Below are 27,888 nucleotides of genomic sequence, written 5' to 3' on the forward strand. Positions count from 1 at the left end.
AGAGATTCTACTAAAGTAAGGTAAGAATGTCAAGTAATGATAACAAGCATGTGTACAAGTTCACAAAATTATTCCCTCTATCTATATGTGCATTATACACTTTAAAACAGTTCATGACGACATTTTAATGAAATCTCCTTCATCATGGTAAGCATTTACTTGACTTATTATTAAGCTTTTGTTACAGAATTTTGCTAACTTCAATGAGAATTTTACATCTGACAGTATGTACATATGATAATATACGTCACATACGATTGTCTTTATGGAAGTTTGGGACATAAAAAAAATAATTCCATAACTTTTCAGATGTTTGAAGTTTGGAACAAACTTTACATATATAGTACAATTCTAATTGTAAGCTGTCATGTAGCGGTATCATTGAACTGTTATTGCACCACACACGACAACGTAAACCCGGTGTTTCGAAACAATTTCATACCTGCTAAAGAAGTTCTGATAGAGAACAAATGTTTCAAAGGAAGTATACATGGAGATTTATTTTGTCCGGAGAATTTACCGGTATGTTGAAAAATTTAATTCCATCTATATCATAAAATAAATGTTAGGTAATGTGTTTGAAAAGAATAATCTTGTTCGAATAAATCAGTCAATAATATCAAAATAGATACAATGTATATTAGAAATAGAGTAACAGGGCTGGTATAGACTAAAGTTGCGAATTAAAACAATATTTTTTGTCAATAATCAGATTAAAGTTTGTAGCTACTATTCATTGACGACGCCGGTGAGCGGCGTCGTCTGTTATGGATTGCTTTTTTATTTTGGCCTATGGAAGGAGTTGTTATTATAAGCAGTTAATGTCATGTTGTGTTAATTAGTTTTTTTTTTATTCGTAAAAATCAACTAAACAAATATGTTGTTATATTTGCACACCGTACAATCAAATGGGCAGACAGCTGTTCCAGCGTCGACAGCTGTACCAGTATATACATGTCGGCGTTGGGAATGCAATTGACGTACGGTAAGTATTCATATATTTTTAACATATCCAAACTGTGTTCAAGTAAATCAATGTTATGGATTTATAGTCAACATCCAAAGGAGCATGCTAACAATTTTCTGGCCCTGTGCAAGCTTTACTTCACGTGAATTTTGACTGAAAATAACCGCACTATCCGATGAGATGCGGTATTTTTAATTTAAAGTCACAAAAACTTAATATATTTTTTCATGATAATAAATCCTTTTTTCATACGATTCGTAAACGTCAACATTTCGTCATTAAATATTCCAAACCATACCTTCAAAAAAGCTTTTCTGTTAAAGTATTTAAGGTATTTAAGTTTGAGTGTCATCAAAATTTTAGTAACGTCATCAGCTGTTTGCCTCTTTTTAATGATAACATCGACAGCGATTCATCGGCAAGAATGAATAACGCTGAAAGCTGTTCAAAGAAACAATTTTCAGCGCTTTTGTGCTACAATAACTAGGAAAGAGTAAAACTTTTTTGTTCATTTAAAATATTACTTCATTCATGATACTTTCTAATTATATTATTTTTATTATTACTTTCTATTATTTGTTGTATCTTAGCTCAGAGGCCTTTATCTCCATTTACCGCACTGTACTTCAATATAAAAGGTAGCAAGATCTATTAATATGTTTCTGAAATATTAAATTCAAAGAAAGTAAAGGCAAATTTAACGCTTAATACGAATACTCTGTAATATAAATAAAGGCATCCATCAAGTGAAAATTTTGTTTTTAGCAGCTCCAAAAATGAATAATATCAGAGCCTCTATAAAGGTCCATATCATTTACTTGATTTGACATTTTATATTTATCTTAGTCCCGGCTCAACATGAAGTGCCTCAACGCGAAACTTGTTTAATATGCATTTCCGCTTTTCAAAGTATCTATAGACGGCACAAAATTATGCTCATATGAATGTATACAAGATTTCACGTATCATATCTGTCTTACTTTTTACCCGTTAACTTAATTGACATAAATTTTAAGTGTTAACAATATATCTCTAAATATCATTAAAAGGGAAAAACACTTTGACTTACCGCAAACGTTAACGATACTTCTTTGCAAGGCGATCTGTTTTATACTTTTATTGTTATTAAGTGTCTATGTGGTTTTCCAAAAGTCAGTTTTTTTTCTAATAGCACATGAAGGTAAAGTCAAAGAATAAACATATAAACACACAGTAATCTGATTGGAAATCCCCCGCATATACAAATCATAGATATGAATGATTTGATGTTCGTTCTCTTTTGTACCATAGTCTGAATATGTATATCCTATAAAATGTAACCCATCTGCAAGAATGCAAACATGGCATCCGCATTATTCATCCATGCACTTTCATATCTCGGGTTACACAGCCATTCACTGCATATGACTTGTCAACTATATGCCTTTCTTATATAATACTTGATGGATGCCTTCATTTACAAGACTGAATGTTCGTATTAAGCGTTAAATTTGCCTTTGCCTTTTGAATTAAACATTTCATAAACCCATTACACGAACTCCACTGAGGTTTACAATTATAAGCCTAAAACATGAAGTTTTATTTTTTCACATAGATAAACATGAGCACATAAAACATAAATATTAATAAAATATAACCAAGAAATATAGAAGAAATACATTGGAAATCATATGTTTGTGCTATTCTCCTTCCGATTTGAGTGAAAAGCGTTTAAACTCTTTTCAATTTTGGGTCATTTTTCACTATTTTTATAATTATCATATATTCTGGAAAAACGGAGCAAGCTAATGATCGGAAAATTTGCACATAAGTTATTAGAATAGATCTACATCAAATGGAGAAATAATCTCAAAAAATTATTTCCAGTCCCGTTATGTCAAAAAACCTTAGTGCCTTTAATAGATCTTGCTACCTTTTAATATTGAAATACAATGCTGTAAATGGAGATAAAGGCCTCTCAGCTACGATACAACAAATAATAGAAAATAATAATAAAAATAATATAATTAGAAAGTATCATGAATAAAGTAATATTTTAAATGAACAAAAATTTTTTACTCTTTCCTAGTTATTGTAGCACAAAAGCGCTGAAAATTGTTTCTTTGAACAGTTTTCAGCGTTATTCATTCTTGCCGATGAATTGCTGTCGATGTTATCATTAAAAAGAGGCAAACAGCTGATGACGTTACTAAAATTTTGATGACACTCAAACTTAAATACCTTATAACTTTAACAGAAAAGCTGTTTGGAATATTTAATGACGAAATGTTGACGTTTACGAATCGTATGAAAAAAGGATTTATTATCATGAGAAAATATAAGTTTTTGTGACTTTAAACTAAACTATTTTCAGTCAAAATGCACGTGAAGTAAAGCTTGCACAGGGCTAGAAATTTGTTAGCATGCTCCTTTGGATGTTGACTATGAATCCATAACATTGATTTACTCGAACTCAGTTGGGGTATGATAAAAATATATGAATACTTACCGTACGTCAATTGCATTCCCCGCGCCGACATGTATATACTGGTACAGCTGTCGACGCTGAAACAGCTGTCTGCCCATTTGATTGTACGGTGTGATTTGTATTTACTAACGTTATGTAAAAAACATGTGCATTATGATATTATTTTCACGACATTGCAGGCTCAGTTTAACAGCTTGTCCCTTAGCTTTATTGGCAATACTAAACCCCGGATTTCGAATATCGTTGTGGTGTACATTGATGCCGTATTCTTTTTCATTCATTTATATTTTTTCAAAATTTTCCTTCAAGAAGAACGTTCACCTGCAAATGAGTATTAAGATTGGTAATGGAACTGTTGTAAACGATTATCCTATTGATTTTATCCATATTACGTTTATCTACTGCACAGACTAATTGTTTTTACAAAGTGAACCATTATCCGGATGTTAAAAGCTGTCCGATTTTTTGCAATTACTGCTGTCACATGGCCATCAGACTTTTTATGAATACTTTACCATTACTTTGCATGGCTTAATAAAACTGAGCCTGCAACATTTCATAATTTTGCTGTTTATGGTGTTATTTTGGGTTTCAGGTTTTCTCTATTTTAAGGGGAAGTAACTCATGTTTACTAAATTATTTGTTCTTTTCTGTCTATCTTAGGTATTACTTACTATTTTTGTTGTTTGCTTTTCTTGTATATCCTTTAAATAATAAGAATTGTCTTTAGAACTAAATGCCGTTTCATTGTTTAAATAACATTTCTGCAACATTAAAATTTTTGGCCGCCAGCCGCTGGCCGCTGACTTCACAAAAAAATGATAAAATAAAAAAATCTCAAAAGTGATTTTTTTCCTTTTTATATATCCTTTAAATAAATGAGAAATGTCTTTAAAACTTCATTAAATGCCGTTTTATTGTTAAAATAACATGTTTGTATTCTAGTATGCTTAGACATATTCTGTAGTATTTTAATAAGCATGAACTAACCTAATAAAGGCTTTTAATTTTCTATAAACTGGCCTTCTGTACATTTTATTATCTGATATAATTAATATAATTGAAATTAAAAATATATATTGTACATTGTTTCGGATCATGTACGGCTATGTATATACTGTAATATTAATGATGTATATAGTATAATAATAATTTCGTGTGAACCATTATAAATGATTACATATTTCAGGTGACTTATTGGTCCATTGGGCCGGGTATTATGTTAAATTATTTATTCCCGTTATAATTTATGTAAATTTTCATAAACATGTCATTACAATAAAATATAACTTGCTTATTTATATTAAGAAACTTAAATACATAAAAACTACAAATTCTAAAACAAGTAATTGACAGACAGTAAAGCTACAAATTCTAGTACAGTTGATTAACATTGATTAACAGATATAATTACTACACTGATTAACAGACACTAAGGCTACAAAATCTAATACAGTTGATCAACAGATATAAATAATATGTACAACGTCCAATTCAATGTAGTTGATTACCAGGCAAAATACTACAAAGTCTAATATTGTTGACAAACAGACATAAATACTACAAAGTCTAATACTGTTGACGAACAGACATAAATACTACAAAGTCTAATACTGTTGATTAACAGACATATATACTACAAAGTCTAATACTGTTGACGAACAGACATAAATACTACAAAGTCTAATACTGTTGATTAACAGACATAAATACTACAAAGTCTTATACTGTTGACAAACAGACATAAATACTACAAAGTCTAATACTGTTGACGAACAGACATAAATACTACAAAGTCTAATACTGTTGATTAACAGACATAAATACTACAAAGTCTAATACTGTTGACGAACAGACATAAATACTACAAAGTCTAATACCGTTGATTAACAGACATAAATACTACAAAGTCTAATACTGTTGACGAACAGACATAAATACTACAAAGTCTAATACTGTTGACGAACAGACATAAATACTACAAAGTCTAATACTGTTGATTAACAGACATAAATACTACAAAGTCTAATACTGTTGACGAACAGACATAAATACTACAAAGTCTTATACTGTTGATTAACAGACATAAATACTACAAAGTCTAATACTGTTGACGAACAGACATAAATACTACAAAGTCTTATACTGTTGACGAACAGACATAAATACTACAAAGTCTAATACTGTTGATTAACAGACATAAATACTACAAAGTCTAATACTGTTGACGAACAGACATAAATACTACAAAGTCTTATACTGTTGATTAACAGACATAAATACTACAAAGTCTAATACTGTTGACGAACAGACATAAATACTACAAAGTCTAATACTGTTGACGAACAGACATAAATACTACAAAGTCTAATACTGTTGATTAACAGACATAAATACTACAAAGTCTAATACTGTTGACGAACAGACATAAATACTACAAAGTCTTATACTGTTGATTAACAGACATAAATACTACAAAGTCTAATACTGTTGACGAACAGACATAAATACTACAAAGTCTAATACTGTTGATTAACAGACATAAATACTACAAAGTCTAATACTGTTGACGAACAGACATAAATACTACAAAGTCTAATACCGTTGATTAACAGACATAAATACTACAAAGTCTAATACTGTTGACGAACAGACATAAATACTACAAAGTCTAATACTGTTGACGAACAGACATAAATACTACAAAGTCTAATACTGTTGATTAACAGACATAAATACTACAAAGTCTAATACTGTTGACGAACAGACATAAATACTACAAAGTCTAATACCGTTGATTAACAGACATAAATACTACAAAGTCTAATACTGTTGACGAACAGACATAAATACTACAAAGTCTTATACTGTTGACGAACAGACATAAATACTACAAAGTCTAATACTGTTGATTAACAGACATAAATACTACAAAGTCTAATACTGTTGATTAACAGACATAAATACTACAAAGTCTAATACTGTTGATTAACAGACATAAATACTACAAAGTCTAATACTGTTGACGAACAGACATAAATACTACAAAGTCTAATACCGTTGATTAACAGACATAAATACTACAAAGTCTTATACTGTTGATTAACAGACATAAATACTACAAAGTCTAATACTGTTGATTAACAGACATAAATACTACAAAGTCTAATACTGTTGATTAACAGACATAAATACTACAAAGTCTAATACTGTTGATTTACAGACATGAATACTACAAAGTCTAATACTGTTGACGAACAGACATAAATACTTCAAAGTCTAATACTGTTGACGAACAGACATAAATACTACAAAGTCTAATACTGTTGACGAACAGACATAAATACTACAAAGTCTAATACTGTTGATTAACAGACATAAATACTACAAAGTCTAATACTGTTGACGAACAGACATAAATACTACAAAGTCTAATACTGTTGACGAACAGACATAAATACTACAAAGTCTAATACTGTTGATTAACAGACATAAATACTACAAAGTCTAATACTGTTGACGAACAGACATAAAATACTTCAAAGTCTAATACTGTTGATTAACAGACATAAATACTACAAAGTCTAATACTGTTGACGAACAGACATAAATACTACAAAGTCTTATACTGTTGACGAACAGACATAAATACTACAAAGTCTAATACTGTTGACGAACAGACATAAATACTACAAAGTCTAATACTGTTGATTAACAGACATAAATACTACAAAGTCTAATACTGTTGATTAACAGACATAAATACTACAAAGTCTAATACTGTTGACGAACAGACATAAATACTACAAAGTCTAATACCGTTGATTAACAGACATAAATACTACAAAGTCTTATACTGTTGATTAACAGACATAAATACTACAAAGTCTAATACTGTTGATTAACAGACATAAATACTACAAAGTCTAATACTGTTGATTAACAGACATAAATACTACAAAGTCTAATACTGTTGACGAACAGACATAAATACTACAAAGTCTAATACTGTTGATTAACAGACATAAATACTACAAAGTCTAATACTGTTGACGAACAGACATAAATACTTCAAAGTCTAATACTGTTGATTAACAGACATAAATACTACAAAGTCTTATACTGTTGATTAACAGACATAAATACTACAAAGTCTAATACTGTTGACGAACAGACATAAATACTACAAAGTCTAATACCGTTGATTAACAGACATAAATATTACAAAGTCTAATACTGTTGACGAACAGACATAAATACTTCAAAATCTAATACTGTTGATTAACAGACATAAATACTACAAAGTCTAATACTGTTGACGAACAGACATAAATACTACAAAGTCTAATACCGTTGATTAACAGACATAAATATTACAAAGTCTATTATTGTTAATAAACAAACAAAAATTTATACTACAAAGTCTAATATTGATAATTAACAGACATAAATAGTACAAAGTCTAATACTGTTGATTATCAGACATAAATGCTACAAAGTCTAATACTGTTGATTAACAGACATAAATGCTACAACGTGTTATATTGTTGACTTACAAACATAAATACTACAAAGTCTAATGATGTTGATTTACAGACATAAATAAAATAAATATTACAAAGTCGAATACTGTTGATTAACAGACATAAATACTACAAAGTCGAATACTGTTGATCTACAGACATAAATTCTACAAAGTCTGATAATGTTGTTTTACAGACATAAATACTACAAAGTCGAATACTGGTGATTAACAGACATAAATACTACTACGTCTAATACTGTTAATAAACAGACATAAATACTGCAAACTCTAATATTGTTGATTTACGGACATAAATGCTACAACGTCTAATACTGTTGATTAACAGACATAAATATTTCCACGTTTAAAACTGTTGATTTACAGACATGAATACTACAAAGTGTAATACTGTTGATTTACAGAAATGAATACTTCATGGTCTAATACTGTTGATTTACAGAAATGAATACTTCATGGTCTAATACTGTTGATTTACAGACATAATTACTACAAAGTCTAATACTGTTGATTTACAGACATAAATATTACAAAGTCTAATTCTGTTGATTTACAGACATAAATACTACAAAGTCTAATACTGTTGATTTACAGACATGAATACTTCAAAGTCTAATACTGTTGATTTACAGACATAAATACTACAAAGTCTAAAAGATCAGCACAAATCATTAAAAAGCACAATTATTTATCTGCACAAGTTATTTATCTTTTTATTAGCACAAATTATATATATATTCATCATTGGGATCAAAATTCAGCACAAATTTTTATCATATATGTTCTGCAATTAAAGCAGCAAAAACTTATTAAGATAGCACAGACAACAACAAATCTTTCAAGCAACAAATCCGTATTAATGCTTGTACGGCATAAAATAATCAAAGTGCTGCAGCACTGAATGCTAGGAAAATGCAACCGGAGAGACATTAAGCCATTTTTTAGAAAAAAAAAACACAAAAGATATAACAGAGAAAATTTGTTCCATACAAGTTCGAGATTTGTAGAGCATTATATTTTATGTGCCCCAATCTGACATAATTCAGATTTTTTACTTTCAAGCAGAACAAGTCCAAATTTTTAAATACAGAATGAAATTTATGCCTAAAAACTCTGGTCAAACTTGTAAATCAGTGTCCTTATCGATTTATTCCAAGAAATGATATGTAAATAGAAAAAAAAACTTTCAACGAAATATTTCTAAAATAAAACCATGCAAATAAACTTCAAGCATAATACATAATACATGTGAGAATGTTAATTAGAATTGCTTCGTGTTATGTCATAGTGGGCATATAGACAATAAAATATAAGTCATTTGTATTTTTATTTTTATTTCTCTTGGATATGTCTCATTAAAAATATTTTTGGTTAAAATCATCAGCAATTAATGGTGTATTTTTTTTTCATTTACAAGGTTAAGATATAGAGGCCAGAGCACATCGTTTTTATTTTAATTTAAATGTCACTTTTAAGCACTACAGTGTTTAGTTGTCCCTTTCAATTTCACACTAAATTCCATTTTCAACTTGTTTGCTTCTTACAATTGTATAGAATTTCTTAAAATATTGCATGTAAACAAAGTAAGTATCCGCTGGTTTATTACATGTATAATGTGTATTCCCTAATCGCTTGTCCGAAAGTTAGCACATGTGATGCAGAATCTATTTTTAGAATAGTGTTATCTTCAGGTCGAAGGCTATTATAATCTCATAGCAGGTTAACTCATACCGTGACCTAGAAAATTATGTAAACAAAACACAAGAATCGGAAGTAGAACTGATATGAAAGACTACATGGTGGTAAAGTGTTGAAAACTCCTTTGTTACATGCATTTTCAAAAATAGATATTTATAATACTAGTCTAATTTATTAATAACTGCTGGATATTCAGCTAAACCCGCGGTATGAGTCACGAAAAGAGTTCTTCTTTTATTAATGCGCGAGTTGTTCTAAAGTCACGAACAACTTTTGATCTGTTAATAAAAATGTTTTGTTTAATGGAGAAATATTTATTTCCTACTTATAATTTCTATGAGTTATTGAGCTTACTCCTTAATTATAGCATAATTTGCTGCCCTACCTTTTCGACAGCGGTAAATCGTTTCAGCAGTTATTTGCATAATTGCGCAATAATACTACGGGGCTACAGCGTTTTTATCAATCAAATACGTTTATATTTTAATTTGGATAACTTAATTTGAAATTGAAAAGGCTAAAAATGGAAGTTTTTAATATATCCCGACAAAGTATGGGAGTTTCATAGGATCAAATTCATGTACTATTTCTTGGGCTGTTATTCGGTTGAGGACACTTGCGCGATTGTAGCCGACGAAATCCCATGTGTAGATGACATAGCTCTGAACGCGCCTGAGGGCACGTCCGTCGCAAAAAAGAGCGATGAAGAACAGAGCAGTGTTTTAACAGATATGTCAAACACATATTTTTCCTCTAGCCCTCTTTCTTATTATTCGTCCCTTTTGTAAAATAAAATATGGTGAAAGTAAAACAATATTGTTTTTGTTGTGTTTTTATTTGGCATTTTACAGTTATGCTTACCATTGGAAAATCTACAAGCTTGTGATGACTCAGCATTTAGTGAAACCGGTAGGTAACTTTACAAATCAGTTTTTAGCTACCTCTAATGTTCAAAAAGAATTATTAATGACCCGGTCACTCCGCAAGAACTTTAGAAGTTTTTGAAGAGGGCACCGAACCGAATTTCGACAACGCTCGTCACCGCACACAAAATAGGGAAAAATCGAAAACACGGGCGTTGCCTTAGCGGTGCGCCGCTGAAGCTGGCGTTGCAATAGCGTTGGCTTAACGGTAGCGAGCGTTGGTTTACGGTGACGCGTTGCGTTGATAGAGCGGCGTTCTGCGCACGCCGGCGTTGGCTTGGCGGGGGTTTAAAGTTGGTTTAGCGGCAAACCGCTTTAGACTACGGAGCTGAACAGATCGCTTTGATCATTCCTCAGCTCCACCATCAACTTGTCATACAGTCCATGAAATCTCAGTATCCACTGTCTGACTCACACAACTCTGTCTCTCCTTCTTCTCTCAACAGCTTGTTGCAATCTGAGGAGGTTCTGATTCTGCTGCTGGACTAGTGCACCAATCATAGCAAGTCTCTCAGCATTCATGGAAGTAAAGTTTTACTGTAACTTTGAGCAAATTCGATGTAAATGAGTTCTGCCCTCAACGGCAGCTCGATTCCATATGGGCTCTTGGTTCATCCCCCCCCCCTCTTCCTTAATTATAGCTACATTCTGGTCCCGCTCTGACACCTCTATAACAACGCCAAACCGAAGTTCATCACCGCAATGGATCGCTGCTTCAACGCCCAACACCGTTTCAGCAATCCCGTGGCCGCTCATAAAACGTTTACAACCGCTCCACTATAGTTTGTGCAACGTTTAAACGCCGCTCGGGTAAAGCTGGCGAAGCATCGGTGGTCTAGCATTTAAGATTTCTGCGTTAGCCTATCGGACTCAAGCGTCCATGAACTTGCGTCTAGCGGTACTAAACTTTGACTGGCGTTGTTGGAGCGGTGGTGAACTTTGCCGGAACGGAAAATTTCGCGCTCCTCACCGCTCGCAGCTAGCGTATACGGCGTTGCCTTAACGGAGACCAACTTCTGGTGTACGGTAACGAGCGGTGATAAATTCTTTTCATCGCTCAAGGAACGCTCCTGCAAAGTGTTTGCGGTGTGTCCGGGCCTTTACGTTTATTACGAAAATATCAATTAGTGCTAAAATAACATTATCTATCGCAGACATAGTCTAAAATTATCTACCTCTTTTTTACGTGTATATGAATCGTCAAAACATCCACGTGTATTACATAATTTTGTGTCTCACTAATCGTATATAGAATTATCTATCTCACTAATCGTATATAGAATTCCATATCTAACTACTCGTATATGGATTTATCTATCTCATTAACTGGGCGTACATATTTAACATCGTTGGTTCATTACCTGGGCTTACATATTTAACATTGTTGGTTCATTACCTTGGCGCACATATTTAACATTGTTGGTTCATTACCTGATTGTACATATTTAACATTGTTGGTTCATTACTTGGGTTTACATATTTAACATTGATGGTTCATTACCTTGGCGCACATATTTAACATTGTTGGTTCATTACCTGGTTGTACATATTTAACATTGTTGGTTCATTACTTGGGTGTGCATATTAAACATTGTTGGTCCATTATTTGGGCGTATATATTTAACATTGTTGATCTATTACCTGATTGTACATATTTAACATTGTTGGTTCATTACCTGGGTGAACATATTTAACATTGTTGATTCATTGTCCGGGCGTACATATTTAACATTGTTGGTTCATTACTTGGGTGTATATATTCAACATTGTTGGTTCATTACTAGGGCGTACATAATTAACATTGTTGCTTCATTACCTGGGTGTACATATTTAACATTGTTGCTTCATTACCTGGGTGTACATATTCAACATTGTTGGTTCATTACTTGGGCGTACATATTTAACATTGTTGGTTCATTACCTGGGTGTACATATTTAACATTGTTGGTTCATTACTTGGGCGTACATATTCAACATTGTTGGTTCATTACTTGGGCGTACATATTTAACATTGTTGATCAATTACCTGGGTGTACATATTTAACATTTTTGGTTCATTACCTGGGCGTACATATTTAACATTGTTGATCAATTACCTGGGTGTACATATTTAACATTGTTGTTTCATTACCTGGGCGAACATATTTAACATTGTTGATCCATTACTTGGGCGTACATATTTAACATTGTTGATCCATTACCTAAGTGTACATATTCAACATTGTTGGTTCATTACTTGAGCGTATATATCTAACATTGTTGCTTCATTACCTGGGTGTACATATTTAACATTGTTGGTTCATTACTTGGGCGAATATATTTAACATTGTTGGTTCATTGCTTGGGCGTACATATTTAATATTGTTGATCCATTTCTTGGGCGTACATATTTAACATTGTTGATCTATTTCCTGGGTGTACATATTTAACATTGTTGATCCATTTCCTGGGTGTACATATTTAACATTGTTGGTTCATTACTTGGGTGTATATATTCAACATTGTTGGTTCATTACTAGGGCGTACATAATTAACATTGTTGCTTCATTACCTGGGTGTACATATTTAACATTGTTGCTTCATTACCTGGGTGTACATATTCAACATTGTTGGTTCATTACTTGGGCGTACATATTTAACATTGTTGGTTCATTACCTGGGTGTACATATTTAACATTGTTGGTTTCATTGTCCGGGCGTACATATTTAACTTTTGTTGGTTCATTACTTGGGCGTACATATTCAACATTTTTTGTTCATTACTTGGCGTACATATTTAACATTGTTGATCCATTACCTGGGTGTACATATCTAACATTGTTGGTTCATTACTTGGGCGTACATATTCAACATTGTTGGTTCATTACTTGGGCGTACATATTTAACATTGTTGATCCATTACCTGGGTGTACATATTTAACATTGTTGGTTCATTACCTGGGCGTACATATTTAACATTGTTGGTTCATTGCTTGGGCGTACATATTCAACATTGTTGGTTCATTACTTGGGCGTACATATTTAACATTGTTGATCAATTACCTGGGTGTACATATTTAACATTTTTGGTTCATTACCTGGGGCGTACATATTTAACATTGTTGATCAGTTACCTGGGTGTACATATTTAACATTGTTGCTTCATTACCTGGGTGTACATATTTAACATTGTTGGTTCATTACTTGGGCGTACATATTCAACATTGTTGGTTCATTAATTGGGTGTACATATTCAACATTGTTGATCCATTACCTGGGTGTACATATTTGACATTGTTGGTTCATTACCTGGGTGAATATATTTAACATTGTTGGTTCATTACCTGGGCGTACATATTTAACATTGTTGGTTCATTACCTGGGCGTACATATTTAACATTGTTGATCTATTACCTGGGTGTACATATAATATTGTTGGTTCATTACCTGGGCGAACATATTTAACATTGTTGATCCATTACTTGGGCGTACATATTTAACATTGTTGGTTCATTACCTTGGCGTACATATTTAACATTGTTGGTTCATAACCTGGTTGTACATATTTAACATTGTTGATCCATTACCTGGGTGTACATATTTAACATTGTTGGTTCATTACCTGGGTGTACATATTTAACATTGTTGATCCATTACCTGGGGTACTTATTTAACATTGTTGGTTCATTACCTTGGCGTACATATTTAACATTGTTGGTTCATTACCTGGGTGTACATATTTAACATTGTTGATCCATTACCTGGGTGTACATATTTAATATTGTTGGTTCATTACCTGGGCGAACATATTTAACATTGTTGATCCATTACCTAGGTGTACATATTCAACATTGTTGGTTCATTACTTGAGCGTATATATTTAACATTGTTGCTTCATTACCTGGGTGTACATATTTAACATTGTTGGTTCATTACTTGGGCGAATATATTTAACATTGTTGGTTCATTACTTGGGCGTACATATTTAACATTGTTGATCCATTTCTTGGGCGTACATATTTAACATTGTTGATCCATTTCCTGGGTGTACATATTTAACATTGTTGATCCATTTCCTGGGTGTACATATTTAACATTGTTGGTCCATTACCTGGGTGAACATATTTAATATAGTGATAACCAGAATCATCTAATTAAAGTATTTATATAAAATAAAATCATATTTGCAAATGTTTAGATTATTGTAAGTATATGTTTAATTAACTCTCTCTTTATATCAGTTAGCATGACTACTTGATAAGAGAAATGTTCTTTATGTTTTAGGAAAAAAAATAGATAATGATGCTGACACCTTATTACCAGGTACAACACATGGATACGCATACGAAAAACGTTTCTTAAGTAAGTATTGAAGAATTTAGGAACAAATTTAAACTTATATGTTTGAATTCTTTACTAAATGTTCACCTCTTGAAATTTTAACTGATGCAAATAGCTTTCTATAAGTGTAGGTAAGCGAACAGCATGGATCCTGATCAGACTGTGCGGATGCGCAGGCTGGTCTGGATCCATGCTTGTCGCAAACCCATTATATTGGTTTTGTCATGACGCGGCTCATATGTGAATGTTTGTATTTAGTTTCAGATACATACTGGGGATCTTGGAGCACGTGGGAAGACTGCCAGGTAGCCTCGTGTAACGTATCTGGGTTCCGATCACGACATAGAGAATGTCTACCAAAACTAACACAGGAACAATGTATTGGTGAACCTTTACAATTTGAACATTGTACTGAAACGTGTACAGACCAAACAGGTTTTTACGTTGTTCTTTTTTTGTTCTTATCTCGTTTATTTTCATTATATTTTGTATGTAAACTTATATAATTATACTAGAAACGTTTAATAAATAAGGATAAACTTATAACTTAGACCTCATTTAATTTGTAAAACTATCAGAATATATACATTTTGTACATTCATTTCAACAGTGTTCAACCCTACTTGGGGGTCATGGTTTCCATGGGACGAATGTTTGGCGACACAGTGCGGGTTGGCTGGAGTTCGCAAGAGAAAACGAGTGTGTCTGCACAGCACAGCACCTGAAGACTGTAGCGGATTCGACACAGAATTAGACTCTTGTTTCAAATATTGTAAAGGTATGTTAATGTAAATTTAATTGCATATTTGACAACTTTGTTTGAGTGGGTTTACACCACGCGGTCATATGGAGACGTTCTTAGAAAGACCCCAGGTGCCCGTCCGTGCATTACTAGTGGATATTTATGCGTCCAAAAAATATATGAATGTAAAAAAATGACTTTTGCGTGAGGAAATATTTGCGAAAATATGATTTTTTTAAAAATTTAATACTGTTTTTGCGATATCATTAATTAAGTAGGTACATGTAAAGAATATGCCGTTATTGTAGTCGTTCTATTCAGTTGTTCAATAGCTTTATAATTTATATAATTATTTGAAATACATGTATATACATTGTTGGTTTGATTAATAGCCTGATCACACATTTATTTGTCATATTAAAAATCATTTTTTTGTTATATGAATAACTTTTTATGTTATCATCACATAAGCTTTTTTTTTTCATTAAAACATAAATGATTTGTTAAGACCAAACGACGTAAACATGAACAATGAGAAAAATTAATTTCCTGAACTATCAAACGTATTAATTTAAAATGCTGTATGAAAACGTGTTTTCAAACGATAGAAGGAAGTTTGCCTAAAAAGAAAAATTATTTTTGCGCGATCAAATATTTGCGAATAATTTCAATTCACAATCAAAGCACAGAAGGCGCTTAATTTGATGTCTGTAAGGTGAAGGTTGTGAGATTTTAAACCAATTTGTTTTTGTATAGTGCCAACCAAGCTCTTCAGTGTATTAACTGTAGTAAATTGGCTATAAGAGTAATTGCAACACTGATAGTCAATTCAATGTTTATTTGACTTAAAAATTTAAAAAATGAGTTACCTCAACTGGGATTTGAACTCTAGACCTTTCGGCGTGCAGACCCCTCGGCCACGGTGAAGTTAAATGTTACGGCATGAAGAAAACCATATTATTTCAAATAAGGGTTTGTAACTATTATTTCGACGCTAAACCTGTTGTTTAACACAGATGTAAATAATCAAGGAGCTTACTGTAAGCATGTATATCTATACAGAATGAAACAATATTAGAAATCATCGACCATTCGGGAACTTCTTAGCTTGAAAATTGATGCGCCTGTCATTTGACAATCTTTACGCATTGATCTCCCCTGAATTTTTCGGTGTAAGTGTATCATAAAGGGAAGTAACCGCTTCAAAAAAGTGTACTACTTTAGGCATTTGCAATTAAATTTCGCTACCATTATTTGTTTGGTCTGACAACCCAAACAAATAAAAATCGCAAATATTTCCCCGTCGCAAAATTAACCAATTATACGAACAGGCACCTGAGTAGAACCACCGACGTTCCGAAAGCTAGCTGGAGAGCGTCATCACAAGTCATGAAAGAATCCAAAGTCCCTGTCACATATATGATAACAATGAATTTCAACAAAATAAACGTTGCACAAAATTATAAAAAAGAAATCTTTATGATTTAATCAGTTCGTGAGTAACACGTAACTCATTGTAATCAACGATAAACCATAAAAATATATTTTCACTTAAATTCATGAGCATATTTATCATTTCAAAACTCTTGACCTTATCAGTTTATATTTGAACGCGAGGCGGTTTTTGTAGAATATATTCAAGGATAACATTGGAATTAGATAGTCTGATAAATATTTACTTGTTCAGTGTTGTTTTAGTTGATAGTGTATGGTCAGAGTGGGGGCCATGGGCAACATGTTCCAATTATACAACTGGTTTTACACGCAGGTAAGTGAACATAGTATATTCTTTACGTCCACTCTTCTTTGCCGGTAAACAGTGTGATGTTAACTTAATGAAAGTAATTAAATTATAAAGTATATAATATTAAATATAAAACATTTAACCATTGTACTAGTATCACCAGGTGGTTTCTATAAGATCACACCTGATACCATGGTTTCTATAAGATCACACCTGATACCATAGTTTCTATAAGATCATACCTAATACCGTGGTTTTCTATAAGATCATACCTGATACCGTGTTTTCTATAAGATAACACCTGATACCGTGGTTTGCTGTAAGATCTCACCTGATACCGTGGTTTTCTATTAGTTTACACCTGATACTGTGGTTTAAATAAGATCACAACTGATACCAAGGTTTCTATAAGATCACACCTGATACCGTGGTTTCTATAAGATCACACCTGATACCGTGGTTTACTATAAGATCACACCCGATACCATGATTTTCTATAAGATCACACCTGATACCGTGGTTTCTATAAGATCACACCTGATACCATAATTTCTATAAGATCACACCTGATACCATGGTTTCTATAAGATCACACCTGATACAATGGTTTCTATAGGATCACACCTGATACCATGGTTTCTATAAGATCACGCCTGATACCATGTTTGCTATAAGATTACACCTGATACCGTGGTTTTCTATAAGATCATACCCGATACCGTGGTTTTCTATAAGATCACACCTGATACGGCGGTTTCTTTAAAATCACACATGATACGGTGGTTTTTATAAGAATACACCCGATATGCGGTTCCAAAATATCACACCTAATACCTTGGTTTACTATAAGATCACGCCTGAAACCGTGGTTTTCAATAAGAATTAGCACCTTGATACCTTGTTTGCTATAAAGATTCACTCCTGATAACCATGGTTTATATAACATCAACACCTGTACTGTGGTTTATAAGAATCAACACATGATTACAGTGGTTTACTATAAAGATCATAACACCTGATACCTAAGGTTTCTATTAAGAACACCCCTAAAATAACCGTGGTTTCTATAAGATCACAACTGATACCGTGGTTTCTATAAGATCAAACCTGATACCGTGATTTCTGTAAGATCACACCTGAAACAAAGGTTTCTATAAGATCACACCCGAAACCATGGTTTTTTCTATAAGATCACACCTGAAACCATGGTTTCTATAAGATCACAACTGATACAGAAACCATGGTTTCTATAAGATCACAACTGATACAAAGGTTTCTATAAGATCACACCTGATACCGCGGTTTCTATAAGATCACAACTGATACCTAGGTTTCTATAAGATCACACCTGATACCAAGGTTTTTTTATAAGATCACACCTGAACCCTTGTTTTCTATAAGATTACACCTGTTACCTTGGTTTCTATAAGATCACACCTGACACCGTGGTTTTCAATAAGATCACACCTGATACCAAAATTTTTATAAGAACACACCAGATACCAAGGTTTCTATTAGATAACACCTGATACCGAGGTTTCTATAAATTCACACCTGATGCCAATGTTTCTATAAGATCACACCTGATACCGTGGTTTCTATAAGATCACACCTGATACCATGGTTTGCTATAAGATCACACCTGATACCATTGTTTCTTTAAGATCACACCTGATACCAAGATTTCTTTAAGATCACACCGGATACTGTGGTTTTCTATAAGATCACACCTGATATCGTGTTTTCTATAAGATCACACCTGATACCAAGGTTTCTATAAGATAACACCTGATACCTTTTTTTTATAAGATCACAACTGATACCGTGATACCATAGTTTCTATAAGATCACACCTGATACCAAGGTTTCTATATGATCACACCTGATTCCTTGTTTTCTATAAGATTACACCTGATACCTTGGTTTTTATAAGATCACACCTGACACCGTGGTTTTCAATAAGATCACACCTGATACCAAAATTTTTATAAGAACACACCTGATATTGTAGTTTTCTATAAGATATTACCTGACACCGTGGTTTGCTATAAGATCACACCTGATGCCAAGGTTTCTATAAGATCACACCTGATACCGTGGTTTCTATAAGATCACGCCTGATACCATGGTTGTCTATAGGATAACACCTGATACCCTGGTTTTCTATAAGATAACACCTGATACCGTGGTTTTCTATAAGATCACACTTGATACCATGGTTGTCCATAAGATAACACCTGATACCCTGGTTTTCTATAAGATAACACCTGAGACCGTGATTTTCTATAAGATCACACCTGATACCATGGTTTTCTATAAGATAACACCTGATACCATGGTTTTCTATAAGATAACACCTGATACCATGGTTTTCTATAAGATCACACCTGATACCATGGTTGTCTTTAAGATAACACCGGATAACGTGGTTTTCTATAAGATAACACCTGATACCGTGGTTTTCTATAAGATCACACCTGATACCGTGATTTCTATTAGATCACACCTGATATTGTAGTTTTCTATAAGATCTCACCCGATACCGTGCTTTTTAAAGATCACACCTGATACCAAGATTTATTTGAGACAGGAAAATAATTTTTTTCTATACTGTATAAATTATAGCCTGAGTATACTATCTTTTATTCATTTCATTATTCAAAAATTTGATATAGACTTCGACAGTGTGAACCACCACCAGAAAAAGGAGGTACTGTATGTCCGGGGGGAAAATCATGGGACATTATTAGCTGTGCTGACCGTAAGTTATTCAAGTTCATTTTTAAATATCTCTCTACGTTCTAATAAGAGAAATTCTCATGGAGAGGAAAATGGTCTAACAATGATTTTATTCAAGAAGGAAATAAGTATGACAAAAGTGTCATATTTATCAGTGTATACAGACATTTGTCTACAAATAATGTTTCTTTATCAAATAGACAGTTACTGTTTATGATGATTTTTATTAAAAGTTTGCTGGGCAATTTATGACAAAAATTAATTAAAAAAAAAACTTATTACTTATTGTCGAGAAGCATAAGAAGGAAACGCTGATTCAGGTATTTGTCCAATATGTATGTTTTTTGGAAACTAAACAATGTTTAACAAGACACAAATGATAAATACCTTTAAATAACAAAATAAGAATAATAGCATCTTGGGGCATAATGGGCCTTTAACATGAATAACAATTGAAATCAAGATGCTATTAAATATTACTCAATCTCCTACGCTACGTAGCGAAGAGAAACGGGGCGAAAAACGATGATCTATTTTAATGAGATTGAGTATTACTTGTTTTATTTAATTAATTTATACAAAAATGTTGTAAGGTGCTAATGTTTAGAAATTAAGCAATTGTACTTTGATGTAGTATCTGGCTGGACATCCTGGGAGGCCTGGAGTATCTGCTATACAACTTCAGGCATTGATATCAAATTGAGGTAACTTATCAACATGCTTAACTACACACTTGAATTTTGATTCTTTTTTTTTATTTTTTATTTTTTTATCAAATTTGTAATATTCGATATCTGTTCACTTGATTTAATGTATTTTTTAAGTTTTGTATTCAATGCATGAACAAACTTAGCAATTATGTGTTTATTGAATGTCTCCCTTCTGCTTATCGTTCATGCTTTCATGTTTAGGCAGTAAAAATGTACCGGGGAACAAACACGATTATGAGCATGTTTGCATTTGTTATTATCGACAATTTACTGTTGTTAGTCCCCTACCGGATAACCGGAGGGGACTTAGGTTTACCCTCCGTCCGTCTGTCTGTCCGTCCGTCCGTCCGTCTGTCTGTCTGTCAGTCCGTCCGTCCACAAAACTGGATCCCGCGATAACGCAAAAAAGTACTAAAAATATTTTTATGAAACTTGATATATGGATAGATAGCAGTATGAAGATTATGCACGTCTATTTCTTTTGTTCCTATGTTGAAAATTCTGGTTGCTATGGCAACAAATAGTCTGAAAATATGGCAAATTTAACACATAAACTGGATCCAGTGATAACTCAAAAAGTACTGAAAATATTTTTATGAAATTTGAAATATGGGTAGATGGCAGTCTGGAAATTATGCACATCTTTTTCTTTTCTTCCTGTGTTGAAAATTCTGGTTGGTATGGCAACAAATAGTCTGAAAATATGGCAAATTTAACACATAAACTGGATCCAGTGATAACTCAAAAAGTACTGAAAATATTTTTATGAAACTTGAAATATGGGTAGATGGCAGTCTTGAGATTATGCACATTTTTTTCTTTTCTTCCTGTGTTGAAAATTCTGTTTGCTATGGCAACAAATAGCCTGAATTTCAAGATTTCTGATATAAATTTTTCAGCTTTTTCACTATAAGTTCTTTATTTTTTAAGGTGTTTACTTCAAACTTTAAATATAAGTTTCTGGTCATCAACCACATCATATGTGACAATGTTTACAAATCTATCACAAACAATATCAGTATTACCTTCCTTGAACTTAGAATATTTATGAAAAAAAATGTTGTCTTTTTTAAATAACTTCTTTATTTCCTAATGTATCTACTTCAAACTTCATATATATGTTTCTTATTATCACTCAACATTTTTGAGAAGGTTAAATACTCTAGCAAGACTATTTTCAGAACTATGTCCCCCTTGAACTTAGAATTTTTTCGAGAAATTGGTATTTTTTACTCCAACTTCTTCATTCCTTATAGGATTTACTTTAAAATCCCACATCGTAATAATATGACAAGGTTGTATAAACATAATTTTCTTACTAGGCAAGGACACTGAACACATTACTGTGATATAGACAAACATAGATCTCAAAAGATTTATGTTCATTCATGTCATTCATTCACTGGTAAAATTGAATGGCCAATGGCCCATCAGAATGTTGCTGGAGTTCTAACCGGTAGGGGACTTATGGATTGCTTGCAATACTATGATAATTGCTTGTTTTATTTCTGTTGTATCATATTATTTTAACTTTTGTTACATTAATGTTAAATTCATATTACACACAATCCTTTGCCTTAAATTACAAATACCGGTAATACAGTCATGTACACAATGTGTGCTACGACGAACTAAGATTGTTCGTGAAGTTGATATAGCGCTATGTACATCAGGATTTTTAAACGGCACTAGAATGATTTTCTTAGAAATAAATTAACATAGATTTTGACTGCCTAAATCACACATAGTATTCAACAAAACAGTATAATATTTCATAACATGACAGTGTATTACAGCATTTATATATCAACAATAATTTTCAGCAGAGTGTATACGGACTCACAATAATATGTAGCAAACAACATGGGACATAATTTTCTTCAGTATTATTAATAATAATATCAGTAATATTATGAGATTATAATACATTGTTAAATACATTACTGAATTTTGTTGGAGTACACAGCCTATAAAGTTCTTGCAGGTTAGTACATGTACGAGTCAAACAGAATCAGTTAAGTTCTCTACTATGTATATATATTTTTGACTTTTGAAATGAGGTAAAATGGGATACAATATGAATTTGATTTAGGAATTATTCTAAATAACGTTGATGTGGGTTGTTTCGGCTCTGGAAAAGGAAACAGACTTAATTCGATAATGATTTCTATTGGAACGTCACGTGGTTTAAATGTTGAATGTTCATTGGTTATATTTTATAAGTATTGATTTTGTATTTTAGGAGCAGGATATGTACAACGGGACCGTGTCCTGGTAAAAAAGTTGATGCTACTTTATGTAATGGTGAGATAATGCAATAATTTGTTCTCTTGGTAGTGTAAGGTCCCTTGTTGTGTGGTCACTTAATTCTAGACCCGTCACGGTCGCTTGAACTAATGTACTTAATGGCTGATTAACAAATTGTTCTTGATAAATAAATAAATCACTTTCCGTAAAGTCATTTTTTGAATTACATTTTCAATACGAGTTAATACCGAGTTTTGCAAATTTCTTCTAATGTAGAAAATAATTGTAAGAGCTAATTGTTATGTGTCTGTACAAACAAACAGAACCTCCTGTATATTCGGACTGGGGTACATGGGGTGCCTGTTCAGTTACCTGTGGAGAAGGTGATCAAACGCGGCAACGTAATTGCATCGTTGTAAACACAGCAAACAGTAACACTTCGGCCGACAGTCTATCCTGTGCCGGGAACTCTTCGGAGTCAAGAAAATGCATGACCCCTTCATGTGCTGGTAGGTGAATATAAACCTAAAAACTAGACACTCATACATGTATTATTTGATTTGTGGTGAACATAGAAAATCTAAATTCATATTTATGCAAATGCCAAATTTGGAAAGAAAAAATATTTCTTTCACAAACTTATCAGTCTCCAACGTTTCGATAGGTAAAACTCCTCTTTATGAAAGAGATTGCTAGTTATTTTAATAATCACATGTTTCTTCGTTACACTACGTTATTGTTATTTACAAGTTTTTTTTCTTCAAATGATCAAATATTTTTGCTGAACCTTTTGTTTAGCATAGATATGAGACATTTGTTTGCTTTAAAAGAAATAATATTGACAAAATACATCATGAGCATATGCTGCATCATAGTGAACTCATTTTAATTGTAGTTCTCAATTTCACCCATTTGTAAACACATAATGTATTTTTGAAGATTCGAGCCTAGCATTCTGGTCAGAGTGGTCGTCGTGGGATCTGTGTCAGCCACCATGTGATACCAGTATAACAACCAGAAACAGAACATGTAATGGTGCAGGTGTTTGTTCCGGCCCATCTTCTGAGAACATGACTTGTACGCAAAGTATTTGCAACGGTATGTCTATTTATCTTATTTCTTATATATCATTCAGAAATCCTAATTATAACAAATTACATCATTTTAAAAACTATCTCTAGTAGTAAATCGCCATTTATGAAATAACACATATTTTACTAACATCGTAGAATCGAAGATTTCTTTTCCAAATATCATCCTAAATTTTTATTCTATGAAATACATATAGATATTTATAATGCATTTCATAAACATGTTCCTTTGCTAAAGATCTAAACCTTTCTAAACTATAGATAAACTCTCATCTTGAAATCTTTAAAATAAGCAACGGTCTTGTTTACAAATTGGGAGAAAAATGCATTGTGTAGAATCAGCAATAATACAAATTCATAGAAGAAGCGTATTGTTAAATATAAGAATTTACATTAACAGTGGACGGAGGTTGGACGTCATGGGAGGAATGGAGTAATTGCGTATCTGGCCTAAAATACAACATCACAGTCAGGTTAAGTTTTCTTATGATCTACTTAAACAATATTTAACCACACCGCTTGTGCATACAATTTTTATTTAGGTCGATTTTATAATAATGTTCTTATTAGTTCATAAGTTATAAAGATTTGACAGGTTATACGACACTATAAAAACGTTTGATTTAAAGTATAATCCGAGCCGATAGGCTACGGCCAGGAAATAACGTTTATCATATATATAATTATTATATTGTACATTATGATAATGTACATGTATATACATGTAATCATGTAATATAAAACACAACACTATGTTAACAGGTTTCGCAACTGCTCAAAACCAAAACCAAAGAACTCGGGAAAAGATTGTTATGGTCGCTTTTATGACATAGAAGCTTGTAAGAAAGGTAACGTTATTTGCTCGTATGTAGGTAGATAGGTAGGAATCAAGTACTTAGGTACTGTGCGATATTAAGTGTATGTCTGAAATAATATATAGAACTAAATCATCTGATAAATCAAGTTATGTGATTTGTTAAAAACATGTAAAAATATCTTTTACAGTTAACATTACCTACATAGTGTCATAAGTGTTTATGTTATAGTTTTTATTTTCATATTATTTATTCAAAAGTTCGTTATTTAACAATCATTGACGACTAGTCATCTCAGGTGTAAAAATTCAGTTTCTTGTATATTCAAATGATATTGTAAATCATGCATGTCTCTGTTATTCTATTTTCAGAATCATCATGGGGAAGTTGGAACAATGTTGGCCCATGTCTTAAAACTGTCGATGCCAATGGAAGTAACTCAAATTTACAATACAGGTAATAAAAATGATAAATCTTTAAATTTAATTTAGTTTAACATGAGCAAATTCATTTTACGCAGACGAAATGTTACTTAAATAGATTATAATCAGAATTTTGAAACAATGATTGATAAAATAACAGTAACTACAATGACCCGGCACGGTATATACATGTATAGTAGTAAAAAATGAATAACACAGAAAACTATAATTATATCCACAAGTCATTGCTATATGAAACACTGGTTCTAGGCTAAAATGATTTGGTACATATATAAATGTAAAGACGTACGCATTGCTTATATGCAATAAAACAAACTCACTTCTGGATAATAAATAACAATAATAATGGAATCGAATAAGGCAATTTTTTAAGATCAAGATCATTGTCTAGCTAAAGCTTTAAACGTGCATATTATTTAAAATAATTCTGATTATTTTTTCTTAAATTCACCATCTCATATGCTTCTTCAATGTCCACTTTTATGGTAACATTAAATATGCATGGTATTAGTAAACAATAAAAATAGATTAAATATAAATTTATTCTGATCTTGATCCTAATTTTTAAATATTTTTGATAACTGTTGTACTGTATTAGGAATCCCAAAGGAGTAAATCGTTAGTGCATTATCAAATAGTGCGGTTTAAATATCACCATTAATCTCACTATTTCAATATCTGATCTACACCAAGATATGACAAGTACATCGTTGATTAAAATATTTAACAAAAACTCATACTTGTTTTTTTTAGTCCCCTACCGGTTTACCGGAGGGGACTTTAGGTTTACCCTCCGTCCGTCTGTCCGTCTGTCCGTCAGTCCGTCCGTCCGTCAGTCCGTCCGTCCACAAAACTGGATCCCGCGATAACGCAAAAAGTACTGAAAATATTTTAATGAAACTTGATATATGGATAGATGGCAGTATGGAGATTATGCACGTCTTTTTCTTTTCTTCCTATGTTGAAAATTCTGGTTGCTATGGCAACAAATAGACTGAAAATATGGCAAATTTTACACATAACCTGGATCCCGCGATAACGCAAAAAGTACTGAAAATATTTTTATGAAACTTGATATATGGATAGATGGCAGTATGAAGATTATGCACATCTTTTTCTTTTCTTCCTATGTTGAAAATTCTGGTTGCTATGGCAACAAAATAGACTGAAAATATGGCAAATTTTACACATAACCTGGATCCAGTGATAACACAAAAAGTACTGAAAATATGTTTATGAAACTTGACATATGGGTAGATGGCAGTATGGAAATTATGCACATTCTTTTCTTATCTTCCTATGTTGAAAATTCTGGTTGCTATGGCAACAAATAGACTGAATTTCAAGATTTCTGATTCTAGTTTTTAAGTTTTTTTCACTAAAAGTTCTTTATTTCTTAAGGTATTTTCTTCAAACTTTAAATATAAGTTGCTTGTCATCAACCACATCATATGTGACAAGGTTTACAACTCTAGCACAAAATTTATCAGAATTACCTCCCTTGAACTTAAAATTTTCATGAAAAAAACATTGTTTTTTTTAATAACTTCTTTTTTTGAATGTATCTACTTCAAACTTCATATAAATGTTTCTTATTATCACTCAACATTTGTGAGTGTTCAATACTCTAGCAAGACTATTTCCAGAATTATGCCCCTTTTGAACTTAGACTTTTTTTTGAGAAATTGGTAATTTTTACTCCAACTTCTTCAATCATGATAGGATTTTAAAAAATGTTATATTTTGATAACAGGGATGTTTAAAAAATAACTTTAGAGTGTCCTTCAGTCTGTCTGTCTGTACATAAAAACTGTTTCCATGTGATAACTTTTAAATAACTTTTTTAACAAATTTACTTAAAATAGGAACATAAGTGAATGCCAAATGGCCCTTCAGAATGTTGCTTGGGCTCTTACCGGTAGGGGACTTATGTATTGCTTGCAATACTATGATAATTGCTTGTTTTTTTAGAAACCGGACTTGCCTCAAAGGATACGCAAACACAGATTGTCTGGGAGAGAGTAATACCCGTGAACCATGTACATGTAAGGCATGCTTTCTTTATTCTGTCTGTAATTAAAATACAACTGACTCTATTATATACTGAGTATATCAATAACGTTGGAGCTGTTTTCATGTACAATATTTTGTAAAACGCATAGCTGAAATGTGCTGCCTGTAACTGTTTGTTTTAAGTAGTACAAAAGAAAATATGTAATAGAATTTAAAGGACATTAAAAATTGATCAGTGAGAAAATGCTGATTTTATAGAACATCTTCACCAGTACGTTTCTGCTAATTTAAAGTACGTGTATCTATCGCAAGATGTTTGTTTGGTACGATTATTTGAAATCGTTGGTACGATTATTTGAAAAAGAAATCCATTCCGTTCCTCATTGTCAACAACATCAACAATTCCTCCTAAATGATTGTATTGAT

The 27,888-nt window shown here is 32.3% G+C and overlaps 1 protein-coding gene across 3 annotated transcripts in view; it reads left to right on the plus strand.

Annotated features, from left to right (window-relative positions):
- The window catches only part of LOC132746241 (SCO-spondin-like), a 46,832-nt gene continuing 18,944 nt past the window's right edge, over positions 1 to 27,888 (plus strand). For 2 of the 3 annotated variants that reach the window (XM_060735323.1, XM_060735325.1), the window contains exons 1-16: positions 23 to 147; positions 310 to 522; positions 10,527 to 10,584; positions 14,862 to 14,939; positions 15,177 to 15,353; positions 15,529 to 15,696; positions 17,359 to 17,428; positions 20,080 to 20,165; positions 20,778 to 20,847; positions 23,096 to 23,157; positions 23,424 to 23,609; positions 24,040 to 24,198; positions 24,592 to 24,664; positions 24,954 to 25,039; positions 25,378 to 25,462; positions 27,421 to 27,494. In XM_060735323.1, coding sequence (XP_060591306.1) covers positions 145 to 147; positions 310 to 522; positions 10,527 to 10,584; positions 14,862 to 14,939; positions 15,177 to 15,353; positions 15,529 to 15,696; positions 17,359 to 17,428; positions 20,080 to 20,165; positions 20,778 to 20,847; positions 23,096 to 23,157; positions 23,424 to 23,609; positions 24,040 to 24,198; positions 24,592 to 24,664; positions 24,954 to 25,039; positions 25,378 to 25,462; positions 27,421 to 27,494 — 1,648 coding nt within the window. In that variant the 5' untranslated portion in view covers positions 23 to 144. The other variant, XM_060735324.1, reaches the window with a different exon arrangement.

This window comes from Ruditapes philippinarum, unplaced genomic scaffold (assembly GCF_026571515.1).
Source record: "Ruditapes philippinarum isolate M1 unplaced genomic scaffold, ASM2657151v2 ctg4923_1_1_1_1, whole genome shotgun sequence".
NCBI lineage: Eukaryota > Metazoa > Mollusca > Bivalvia > Venerida > Veneridae > Ruditapes > Ruditapes philippinarum.